General features: G+C 50.7%; 1 protein-coding gene across 1 annotated transcript in view; it reads left to right on the top strand.

Annotated features, from left to right (window-relative positions):
* The first annotated feature begins 698 nt into the window (after window positions 1-698).
* Window positions 699-12,783, top strand: part of Epha10 (EPH receptor A10) — a 42,554-nt gene continuing 30,469 nt past the window's right edge. Inside the window, exons 1-4 of the mRNA XM_013016759.1 lie at window positions 699-804; window positions 2,352-2,416; window positions 3,815-4,493; window positions 12,240-12,395. Coding sequence (XP_012872213.1) covers window positions 699-804; window positions 2,352-2,416; window positions 3,815-4,493; window positions 12,240-12,395 — 1,006 coding nt within the window. The remainder of the gene's footprint in view (window positions 805-2,351; window positions 2,417-3,814; window positions 4,494-12,239; window positions 12,396-12,783) is intronic.

The raw sequence follows: 12,783 nt of genomic DNA, 5'->3' as shown, positions 1-12,783 counted from the left end.
ACCTCCTGGGGTCGGGCTCGGCCCATCCCGTGTGTGTGTGTGTGTGTGTGTGTGTGTGTGTGTGTGTGTGTGTGTGAGATGTGGGTGGGGATAAAAAGAGGAGGGATCAAGCCAAGACACACAAGGAGCCGCAGAAACAGGAAGAGAGCCAAGGGTTGGAAGAGGCAGAAGAGCTCCTCGGAGATTGGGGGTCAAGACATCAAGCTTGGGACCCCCCCCCAGAAAGTCCAGGAAACGGGAGCTACTGGGCCAGCTGGCTGGGAGACTGCAAGTGTCCCTGCTTGCCTGTGGCCGCCCCCTGTAAGCCACGCCCACACCGGCTACTTCTGGAGAAAAATTAAGGGCTAAGGTTTAGCTGGGCCCACCCCCCAAAGCGTGTTCATCTCGCTCCCCAGCAGTCCCCCTAGTGCTTAGGTCTGCCCCACCCCCACGCGTCGAGATCTGCGGGACCCCTTCCATTCCTCCCTCCAGTTGGGTGTTCCGCCCCTGGCTTACAAAACTCCACCCCTCCCATCTTCTGCTGGCGAGGATTGGCGGGCCTCCCGCGGCGCTGCCTAATGATTGGTCCCCGTGGATGATGGTGACCGACGAGACCCCGCCCCCAACCGGTGTTGGGGTCTGGGGGCGCTGCTCGCGGTGCTGGGCTGGCGCGGCTCGAGCCGCCGCCGCCGCTGCACTGACAGCTCGGGCTGCGGACCATGGAGCCTGGCGCCGGTCCACACCCGCTGCGTCCCCTCGCCTGCCTGGTGCCCCTCTGCCTGGCGGTGCTTTGGGGACCCGGGCGACCTGGGACAGCCGAAGAAGGTAAGGAGAAGGACTGGTGGCTGAGCTTGCGGCCGGGGATGCCAAAAGACTGGGGGACTAGCGGGAGGGCAGGGGGGTTTGGGGCGGGGGGAGAGGTGGCAGTTAATGGAGAGACTGGTCTGTGTTGCGTTTTGAAGCCAGCGGGCACGGGAGGCGCAGAACTGGACAGAGAGGGAGAAAGATGGTAAGCGATGGGGGAAAGAGGGGCGTTGGAGAGCTTGGGGGCTAGAGACCCCTCCCCGAGGCTGGGGGAAGAAAGAGACCAGGAACCGTGGGAGCCAGAGGCGGAGGTTCAGGGGCCGGTGAGTGATGGGAGGTGGGAGGTGTGGGGGGCGGGGAGATGAAGGGAGCAGAGGGGGCGAGGAGAAGCGGTGGCGAGGTCGGAGATGGGATGGACTGGAACAGTGAGGAGGAGCTGGGGGACCGCTGTGTGGCCAGCAGAACCAGCGGGAGATGGGATGCTGGTGGCCAAGACTGGGTCCAGACTCAGCCCGAAAGTGCTGAGCGTGAACCGTCCGCAGTGCTGAATTGTGAGCTCGCCTACCCCGCGCCGTCCGTGTTGCAGGGAGGTTTTGGAAGGTTGTGGGCAACACCAGAGCCTGCGTCTTGCCTCTGATTTTGCATTGGGTGTGTGTGTGTGTGAGGGGAGGAAGCCATATACTCGGTTGAATCCAGAGGTGTCATATCCAGGTACAGAATCCTGAGGCGATGACCACAAGGTTGGTTGAGGAATGGGATGGCAGATGCCTTCCAAATATGCAATTACAGTGTGCTGTCTGTGATGAGAAATCAGCACACCGTCAGTGGTCCTGCCCACTGTGGCAGTCGCCTCTGAAGCCAGCTTCTCTTAGAGGCCCTCACTTTGGCGGCCCAGACCCTTTCTTAAGATCCAGATGAGGAATCTGCCAAGATTTGGTGGTGGGGGTTGGGGAAGGGTGCCTGACTTCCTGTCTCCTGGCTGCTGGCACTGCAGTCCAAGCCCGTGCTTTCCTGTGACCAGTGCTGCTGATCTGCCGCCTCCCAGGGGAATAGAGACTCCAAGCTTCTTTGGTTTAATAGGGGCGGGAGTGTCATGGATTATATATAAAAAGGCCCCCAATGTAAAGGTGTCAGCCCCTGGGAAACGGGCTGGCTGGGGAGATGAGACATGTTTAGATCTCCTGTTGCCAGCAGGGTCTTTTCACTTTGTTTTCTCCAGAAGACCTGGGGTCAAACTAAATATGTAAGCCTCCATCCCTGGTGACTGAACATCAGGAGGGTTCCTGAATCTGAGTAGGTTTGGGAATGAATGCAGAAATTGCTTGATACCCCCCATTTTCTCTCTTGAACTGTCACTCATCTATAATTTGGGGAACCTGATAAGGCTAGGGTCACTGGCACTCCACCCCCAGGTTGAGAGCTGGCCTTCAGGCTGCTGTGGAGTCTGTGGAAGGTCGAATAATCACATTCCATAAACAAACAAAATATGTCCCAGTCTCCAGAGTGAGCCACTGGTGCCTGACTTTCCATTTAAATTTTCTGATATATCTGTTCTTCCATCTTCTCAGTTGTCCTCCTGGATTCCAAAGCCTCCCAGGCTGAGCTGGGCTGGACTGCACTGCCAAGTAATGGGGTAGGTGTTGAACTGTCTCTTCCTATCATGGGGATCCTCTAGGAGTCCAAGACTTATACCCTTTTAGTTCACATCAGTTCACAATCCCATGACCACATCAGGTCAAATGCACCTCTTAGTGTGTGGTCTCCAGCAGCCCTGTTGTACAGACTACTAGAAAATGTTGTGTTCAGTTAGACAGTCAAATGTATGTGTGTACAAATGAATGAATAAATAAGTAAAACAAGAAAACAGAAATTTGGCAGCTAGATGGAGCTAATCCTGGACAGCACACACAGTAGATCCTACAAACAATGTTGTCCTTTGAATGATAGAGCAAGCAAGATTAGGGGTCCTAAAAGAGGACTGGGAACTTGAGGTGGGGATGGGCTTAAGCAGTGTGGTTAGTAGAAGGGGCACTAGGTAGAGGAAGAGTCAAACGATTCAAGCTATACCACTAACTCAGCGTGCACACTGAGTCATCCCCCCTCTGGAACCTCAGGTTCCTCCTCCATAAAAATAAGAATAACTGCTTGTGGATGGGCACCAGTGGTTCAAACCTGTAATCCTAGCTACTCAGGAGCTGATATTGGATAATTACAGTTCAAAGCCAGCCTAGGAAGGAAAAGTCCATGTGATTCTTATCTCTAGTTAACCACCAAAAAAAAAAAAAAAACAGAAATAAAGCTGGGCATTGGTGGCCTCCACCTATAATCCTAGCTACTCAGGTGGCTGAAATCTGAGGATCATGATTCAAAGCCAGTCTGGGCAGGAAAGTCTGTGAGACTCTTATCTCCAATAAAGTACTCAGAAAAAGCTAAAAGTGGTACTGTGGTTCAAGTGGCAGAGCACTAGCCTTGAGAGGCTCAGGGACAGCTCCCAGGCCCTAAGTTCAAGCCCCAGGACTGTCCAAACAACAATAACAACACACACACACACACACACACACACACACACACACATTGCTTGTTCTACAGCACATGTACTAAATCTGGAACAATATAGAGAAAATCTGTATGATGCATACTCAAGATTGATAAATTCATAAAGTGTTCCATTTCCTTTTTATTTTCCCATCCCAAACATTCCATATTTTAAAAAGGAGAACCAGGTGTGGTGGCACACTCCTAGAATTCCAGTATATCAGGAGGCTGAGTGAGGATTGACAATCAGAGGCCCCCTGAATTACCTACAGACCCTTTCTAAAACAAAAACAAAGAACAAAACAAAAAAACCCACAGACTCATTTGTTTCCAGAGTTTCTCCTAGCTCTGCACTTTATCATTTTACGTGTGTGTGTGTGTGGTGGGAGCAATTAAGGAAAAGGTAAAAGCTGATGGAGCAGGACTAGCACTTAACCTCTTGGAGTACGTGGGCTCTGAGCTGTCCCCGACTTCTTTCCCCCTGCTTCTGTCCCAGTGGGAGGAGATCAGCGGGGTGGACGAACACGACCGTCCCATCCGCACATACCAAGTGTGCAACGTGCTGGAGCCCAACCAGGACAACTGGCTGCAGACGGGCTGGATCAGCCGCGGCCGCGGGCAGCGCATCTTCGTGGAGATGCAGTTCACACTGCGTGACTGCAGTAGCATCCCCGGAGCCGCGGGCACCTGCAAGGAGACCTTCAACGTCTACTACCTGGAAACCGAGGCCGACCTGGGCCGGGGGCGACCCCGCCTCGGGGGCAATCGGCCTCGAAAGATTGACACCATAGCCGCGGATGAGAGCTTCACGCAGGGTGACCTGGGTGAGCGCAAGATGAAGCTGAACACCGAGGTGCGTGAGATCGGCCCGCTCAGCCGGCGGGGCTTCCACCTGGCCTTCCAGGACGTGGGCGCGTGCGTGGCTCTGGTCTCCGTGCGCGTCTACTACAAGCAGTGCCGCGCCACGGTGCGGGGCCTGGCGGCCTTCCCCGCCACGGCGGCTGAGAGCGCCTTCTCCACGCTGGTGGAAGTGGCCGGAACGTGCGTGGCGCACTCGGAAGGGGAGTCTGGCAGCCCCCCGCGCATGCACTGCGGCGCCGACGGCGAGTGGCTGGTGCCCGTGGGCCGCTGCAGCTGCAGCGCAGGATTCCAGGAACGTGGTGACATCTGCGAAGGTATCCAGCGGCCAGGGAGGCACGTGTGGGAGTGGAGAACGCAGGAGACACTTGGGAGAGAAGCAGGGGGTGGGGGAGTGGATCATAGAGCTTCTAAGTGGGCCTAGTTAGGACCATGGAGCAAAGCTCCTCAGACCGAGGAAGGAGGCATTAGGGACTTGTATGGAAGGCATGATCGTCCGCACCTTACACTGGCTGTGGTGTCTTTCTTTTTATTTGGGAAGGTACTGGGAGTTCAACTCAGGGCTTGTCCACTGTCCTGTAGCTTTTTTTTCTCAAGACTGACACACTGCCACTTGAGCCATAGCTCCACTTCTGGCTTTTTTTTTTTTTTTTTGGTGGTTAATTGGAGAAAAAAGTATCATGAACTTTCTAGCCTGACCTGGGCTTTTTAACCTACATCCTCAGATTTCAGACTCCTGAGTAAATAGCTAGGATTACAGGTGTGAGCCATTGGTGCCTGGCTTAAGCTTTCTCACTTATTTGTGCAGCAATAAAGTAAGGGTTCAATGTCCCTACTTCATAGAGTGCTCAAAGAGATTAATACAGCAAAGTTAGGCAACTGGGAGCCAGGGCTTAACTCTGAATTTGCCATACTCTCAAGTTCTTTCTATTACACTAGGCTTCTGTCTCTGTATCTAAGAAAGACACCCATTCAACTCAACTCAAGCTTTTAAAGGAAGCCAGCCTCCAATCACCTATCATAGAATACATACAAGCCCACAACAGGCAGGGTGCACTTCAGAGGTCAAGAGAGAGCAAGAGGCAGATTGCAGTAGATTTGACTACTGAGATCCCACTCACCTCTCTGAATTAGAGTCATCAGGTACCTCAGAGGAGATATCACATGATGGGGTATTTGCCAAATCCTGGGGTCTATGGGAGGCATTAGGAAATGGAGGGTAAGGAGGGGGCTGGGAACGTGTGTATTTAATGTAAAAAAAAAAACAAAAAACAAAAAAACTTCAAGGATCCATTTTCTAAACCAAGTCCTTTTCTGGGTGTCAGAGCATCAGAAATGAACCAAACATAGTCCCAGCCTTCACAAAGCTCATGTCTAGATGGAAAACAGCAAAGATTTCTCTCTCTCTTTTTTTTTTTTTTTGGTGTGTGTGAGGGTCCGGTCATGGGGCCTGAACTCTGGGCCTGGGCGCTGTCCCTCAGCTCTTCAGCTCAAGGGTAGCGCTCTACCAGTTGAACCAAAGCACCACTTCTGGCTTTTTTCTTTTTGCTTATGTGGTACTGAGGAATTGAACCCAGAGCCTCATGCATGCAAGGCTAGTGCTCTACCACTGAGCCACCTTCCAGCCTGCAAAGATTTCTTTTCTCTTTTCTTTCTTTTTTCCTTTCTTCCTTGCTTCATTCTTCCCTCCCTCCCTTTCTTCCTTCCCTTTCTTTCTTTCTCTTTCTCTTTTTCTTTCTTTCTTTCTTCCTTCCTTCCTTCCTTAATGTCTTCCTTTCTTCCTTACTTTCTTTTTTGTCATGTGGGACTTGAACTCAGGGCCTGGGCACTGACCCTGAGCTCTTCTGCTCAAGACTAGCACTCTACCACTTTAAGCCACAGCTCAACTTCTGGCTTTTTCTGTGATTAATTGGATAGAAGAGTTTTACAGTGACTTTTCTGCATGGGCTGGCTTTGAGCCTCAGATCTCAGCCTCCTGAGTAACTAGGATTACAGGTATGAGCCACTGGCATCTGGCTCAAAGGTTGTTTTTTTTTTTAAGTCACAAGAAGGTGATATATGTAGAGGAGCATGCCGAATTGTGGAAAGACAGAGGAGGAAGACGGTGGCTACACTTACTGTCATTCCTTTGTTCAATCATCCATTTAATATGAACTGAAGACACACTAGCTGATTTATTCAGGTCTTATTATATGTGTGTAGACGAATGCCACCACCTAGTCTCTGGGGGGAAACTGAGGTTTAGTCTTTCTGGTCTCTGAACAACTCAGTCATGGCTAGGATCTATGTCTATGCTTTCCAGCACTCACAGCCAACTCTAATACTGCATTTACCCTACAGTATCCTCTTATGTGTACTTCCATCGCTGGAGTGGTACTTCTTGAGCCCAGGCATTGGGTCTCATTAGTCTCAGCAGCTGCAGTGTACACTGCAGGATACAGTATATGGCAGGTGCTCAATGGAAATGCCTTGGACAAGCAAGTAGTTAGTATGGGGTGATACATGTCAACAGAGCACTGAGGAGCATGGAGCAGGGAGAAGCCAATTCTAAGGATGGAGAGAATTTTCTGGAGGAAGTAAGAAGGCATCTCCTCCAGGTAGCAGAGAGAATTCTGAGCTTTGGGACTGGCTGCATGCCAGCAGGAAGGAAGGACCACAGCATGTGTGGTGTTATAAAAGTAATCATGTGTTTAGAGCAAAGGGAATGTGGGATATGAGGAATGATAAGGCTGGAGAGGGGTGGGAAAAATCATAAAAGGGCCTTGATGAGGTGGATTTTAAGGTGTGTGTGTGTGTATGCGTGTGCACTTGAACTCCGGGGCAGAGTGCTGCTCCTTAGTTTTTCTTGCTCAAGGCTGATGCTCTGTCACTTGAGCCACACCATTTGGCTTCAAGCCGTGATCCTGAAATTTCAGTTAGGATAACAGCTGTGAGCCACTGGTATCCAGCTTTAGTGTTTTTGATCATGTTCTGATTTATATCCTCCAAAGATCACCCAAGTGGTAGTAGCATAGCAAGGATGGGAGAAAAACACATTGGACACCAGAAGATGGCGAAGACAATCCAGTAGCCCAGGAGAGAGCACAAGCTCTGAACAGAAGCAATATGGAGATCACAGAGAGTTAATGTGTTTGGGAGACAGCCTCTGAATCGCCTAGTGACCATGTGACACAGGAAGCAAAGGAGAACTCTGGTCTTATATTCTGCTGTTGACTGAGTGACCAGAGGGATCATTTGCTAGGTATGGAGCACAGGGTGCAGCTGGACAGGTACATTCAAGAGGAAGTAGTTAGCTGGAGTCCAGCAGCACAGGTACTACTTGAAGCTCTGTATGTGTAACAAACCAGGAAAAAAAAACCATGGGGTAAGAAGCAAGAGGAGCTGGACACCGGTGGCTCACGTCTATAATCCTAGCTACTCAGGAGGCTGAGATCTGAGGATTGTGGTTCAGAGCTAGCCTGGGCAGGAAAGTCCATGAGACTCTTATTTCCATTTAACTGCCAGAAAACTAGAAGTGGTGCTGTGGCTCAAATGGTAGAGCTCTTGCCTTGAGCTGAAGTGCCCAGGCCCAAAGTTTAAGCCCCATTACCAACAATAACAACAACCAAAAAAAGAAAAAAGAAGAATAAAAGAAGCAAGCGGACTAAATATGAAGACTCTCATAAAAACAATATATAAGGCAAAAAAAAATCAGACTGGGGCTGGGAATGTGGCTTGGTGGTAGAGTGCTTGCCTAGCATGCATGAAGCCCTGGGTTCAATTCCTCAGTACCACATAAACAGAAAAAGCTAGAAGTGGCACTGTGGTAGAGTGCTAGCCTTGAGCAAAAGAAGTTCAGGGAGAGTGCCCAGGCCCTGAGTACAGCACTAGGATTGGAGAAAGATAGGTAGAAAGAAAGAAAGACAGAAAGAAAGAGAGAAAGATAGAAAGAGAGAGAGAGAGAAAGAGAGAGAAAGAAAGAGAGAGAGAAAGAAAGAGAGAGAGAGAAAGAGAGAGAGAGAGAGAGAGAAAGAAAGAGAGAGACCAGACTGATGGGAGACCAAGGGATGTAGCTCAGCAGTAGAATACTTGTCTGACATGCTTAAGGCCTGCTGGTTCAATCCCCAGTACTGCCAAACAAATTAAAAGCTGAAAAGAGAGAGTGGTAAGGAACTGGAGGACAGGGAGGAGAAGGTGACATCATAGAAGCCTGGGGGTGGGAGGCCGGTGGAGACTTCTGGGAAGGAGCAGCCTATAGTGTGGTCAGATTAGATGATGTCCTCTTGGTGGGTTTGGTAAGAGCAGTTTCAGCTGCTCTTGTCAGAGTTGCACTGGGCTGAGGGATAGCGGGCACTGAGGGGATGGAGTCAGAGAATCTCACAGCTTGGATGGGAATGGGAAGGAGACAAGAGGGCATTGTCAGGAGAACACTGAGTTGGGAGGATTTCTGTTTGGACACAAAGGGGACTTTTACAGTATAAAGGAGACTTGCTTGTATGCTAAAGGGAGAGATCCAGCCGAATGCCCAGTGTGTGGAGCAGCATTCCACTCTAGGAGGAAGGATTATTTTCTTCACTGATGTGGGTTAGAATTACTAATGTATGTTGCTAATAAAGAATGAGGCAAATTTTAAGTCAGTTTTAGGATTATTTAAGAATACTCTAGAGCCAGGCACCAGTGGCTCACACTTATAATCCTAGCTACCTGGGAGGCTGAGATCAGAGGATCACAGTTCAAAGCCAGCCCGAGCAGGAAAGTCTGCGAGACTCTTGTCTCCAATGAACCACTAGAAAACCAGAAGTGGTGCTGTGTCTCAAGTGATAGAGCTCTCACCTTGAACTGAAGAGCTCAGGGACAGCACTCAGGCCTAGAGTTCAAGCCCCATAACTACCACCATCAACAAAAATGATTCTAGAGTCAGTGCCCTGGTGGCTGCACAGAAACGGAGCACATTTCCTGCTCCTTGGTTCCATTGCTGAGCAGCAGAGGCAATGTGACTGAAGTGGTCTACCTACCAAGTGTGAGGTTTTGTATTCCACCACTAGTTCTGAAAAAAAAATGAAAGAAAAAGAAGAAAGAGAGGGAGGGAGGAAGAAATGAAGAAAAAAGGCAGCAGAGGAGGAACTGGAAGTGGTATGTGGGAAATGACTGATGGAGTGCAGACATGCAGGGGACGAGAAAGAGGGTCCAGTGTGGAGGTGTGGGGATGTGGCCTGAAACCAGAAGGTGGCTAGTGCCTTCCTCTAGGATCAGAATACAGGAGGAGGGAGATGGGCTCTGTTTGTGGGATTTGATGGCCAAATGCTGAAGGAATTCCCAACTAAGAGCCCAGGACAGTCAGAGCTTTGTCTGCTTTGCTCATGACACAGTATATTTACAGCCTAAAACAGCACCTGGCTCACAGCAGATGATAAAATTATGAACGGATCAGGAGGCAGTTTGGATGTACACTCTGGGAACACACACACACACACACACACACACACACACACACACACACACAGAGGCACACCTCTACCCTTGGGCAGCTGTGGAAGTTGCCAGCAGATGTTTCCTGAAGGAGATGCTGTTTAAACTGGGGGTTGGAGAAGTATAGAACTAGATCACCAGAAGAAAAGACACAAGATATATAAGACAAGACCCAGAGGTGGAAAAGAAGAGCTCAGGATAGCATGAATGAAGTGGCTGGCAAGTGGAGTTTTGGGAGACTTTTAGAAAGGGAAGGGAACTGGTTACTTGTATTTAGCAAGGCCATTCCTTCCAAATTCTTGCAGGATCTTCATACCCCTTTGTAAAAGTAGAGGGCTGTAGAGGAGGGAGGGGATAGAGCAGTCTTCTTTTACTTTTTCTGTCTTTAGTAACCTTGACTTGTTCCCCCTGTCCTAGCCACTAGAGAAATGACAAAGTAGGGTTTCCTTTTAGGGGAAAGATCAGGACTTATAGCTTGTATCTTCAAACTCATGGGTCATCCCTGGAACCCAGAGACCCAGGAAGATCTACTTTCTGAGGCTCTGCAGGGCATACTGATGTCTCATGATGGGGTAGTCTGGCCAGCATTGCCTATAGAAGGGAGAGCGAGGGATAATCAGGCATCTTCCTAAGAAGCACTTTCTAAATGCCTGCACATTAAGAGCTATCTGAGCAAAGACCAGTGGCTCCTGCTGGGAAAGCTGCCAGAGGACCAAGCCAGTGGGAGTTGAAGCAGATGACCTCTGAAATCCTGATTCTGACCTTGAGGAAGAGAGGGAGATGTTGGCTGCAAGGATTCCTTTCTGAGTCTGCCCTTCAACAAGCATCTCTTCTAGATAGACAGTCTCAGAGAAGAGATCCCCACAGCTGCCTCTGATAGAGCCACACAGATAGCAGCCAAGATGGCAGACATCCGTATACTCTCCCCCCTCATGCCTGCATCCCTGCCCACCACACAGGTGGGCAGGCAATGATCAGCATTCTCATTTACTTGATAGTTTCCTGGGGCTACAGAGGCATGAGTGGCCTGGCTAATATGATAACCCAGGCCTTCTGAGTCCCAGCAGCTCACTGTGATGGCTGGACTTGGTGCTCTGTGTGGAAGAGAGACCCACAGCCGGCTAGGGTGCTGAGACCCTCCCTAAAAGTGTGCTGGTCAGGCTCTGAACCCTTCTAAATCTAAGCTTTCTATACAATGGAGTAACTCAGCATCCCCCACCCCAGTTCTTCCCAAGGAGCAGTTTGCTTACCAGCTACTGCATTGCTTTCTTGGAGCTGAAGAGCTAGAATAGAGGGAAGGGAAGGGCTAGGGAACAAGTTAATAACCACCTAGGTTAGAAAGGAGGAGCCAGGAACCACTACTCCCCTCCCTGGCCCATCTGCTGAGACAAAAAAAAATAGAGGACAGTGTAAGTTTTCTTTTCAGGCCTGTGAGGAGGAATACTAATCACTGCGATCGCTGTGAAAAAGTGTACGCCGGTCTAATCCGTTTACATGTTTTATCTCAGTTAATCCTTCAGCAACTTTAAAGTAGCTCTTCCACACAAAGCTCAGAGAGGTCAAATGATAATGCTCAAGGCCACTCAGCAAATAAATGGTGCAACTTGGTTACAAACCAGGGTGTTCAGACATAAGAGCCTGTGCATGTAAGTAAGTGCTATAGTCTTGGTGAGGTGGGAGAAGAGAGAGAAGCAAAGTCACCCTGCAGGTGTCAGCATAAGAAGAGGTTAGCTCAAGGTCCAGGTAACTTTCTGGATGCTTCTCCTCTTCTCCACAGTTATCATCTTACCAGCTCCACTGGAGTCTAGGATATGCGTTGGGGATTGATGACACTAACTCCAAACGTGGGAGGATGAGGTTTGACAACAGTATGTGTGTATGAAGAAGTGGGTGGAATGTGTCTGGCCCAGGGTAACTGAGGCCCAGCCCTGGGGCACACTTCCGTTATCTCTCTAGAATCAGGACTCCCTAATTTGGCTCATTTTCTGTCTAGGAGCCTTAGAGCAGCCTGATGTGGTCTCTGAAAGTGATGTGCCTGAGTTGGCATCCCATTAACCTGGACAACTTACGTAACCTTCCCAGCTCTTAATTTCCTCTTTTGGGTGTATGTGGGGGGCGGCTGAAAGGGGGGGCAGTTCTGGGGCTTGAACTCAGGGTCTGGGAGCTGTCCCAGAGCTTTCCTGCTGCTCAAGGCTAATGCTCTACCACTTTTAAGTACAGCTCCAATCTTGGCCTTTTGTTGGTTAACTGAGATAAGAATCTCACAGATGTTGCTGTCCAGGCTGAGTAGCTAAGATGATATATTATGATGCTTGGCAGTTTCCTCATTTTAATTTTTTTTAATGAAGATGAAGTCATACCTCATAGGTTGGCACTAGGATCAGTAGATTAATAGAAGTGAAATATGACGAAGTCCCCCCCTCCCCAATGTTTGCCAAAAACCCTGGGTTGCTCAGGAGCTGCCACGCACCAGCCACCCCGGAGGTGCGGGATCCCTCAGTTTCCTTATCACAGATGGACAAGAGGAACCCCAGCCTCATGGGGGCCAGGCAGGAAGGGGGGGAAGAGAGGAGCTGTGGAGGAAGTCCCCCTCCTCACTGGCTCCCTCCTTGCAGCCTGCCCCCCAGGGTTTTACAAGGTGTCCCCACGGAGGCCTCTCTGCTCACCATGCCCGGAGCACAGCCGCGCCCTGGAAAACGCCTCCACCTTCTGCGTGTGCCACGACAGCTACGCGCGCTCGCCCACCGACCCGCCCTCGGCCTCCTGCACCCGTGAGTGTCCTCGCTGCGCGCGGCCGGAGGGTAGGGGTAAGAACCCGGGGACCCCCCCACACAATGGCAAGCCTGGGTGGGGCTGGGGACCAAGCCCGGAGTGGGAAGATCCCAGACCAGAGAGAGACCCGATGCAGGAGGGATGAGGTTGGGACTCCCGGAGGGTCGCCCTCTCCTCATCCCCGCCCCCCTCCAAGGCCTGGAGGGGGCACCGGTCTGTTCTCAGCCCTCACTCCCCCATCGTGTCCCTGCCCGCTCCTACACCGCCCCCCGCCCAGCCCCGTCTCTCCATCCCCTCCCCGTTCTGGGCCCCCACGTCCGCTCTCGCCACCTCATTGGGGTGAGGAGCGGCTCTCGCCCGGCCCGTCGGTTCCTCCCCTCCCTCCCG

Source organism: Dipodomys ordii, unplaced genomic scaffold (genome assembly GCF_000151885.1).
Source record: "Dipodomys ordii isolate 6190 unplaced genomic scaffold, Dord_2.0 Scaffold33, whole genome shotgun sequence".
In the NCBI taxonomy this organism is placed as follows: Eukaryota; Metazoa; Chordata; class Mammalia; order Rodentia; family Heteromyidae; genus Dipodomys; species Dipodomys ordii.
The sequence above is the reverse complement of the archived record's forward strand: the minus strand, read 5'-3'. Positions and strand labels throughout refer to the sequence as shown.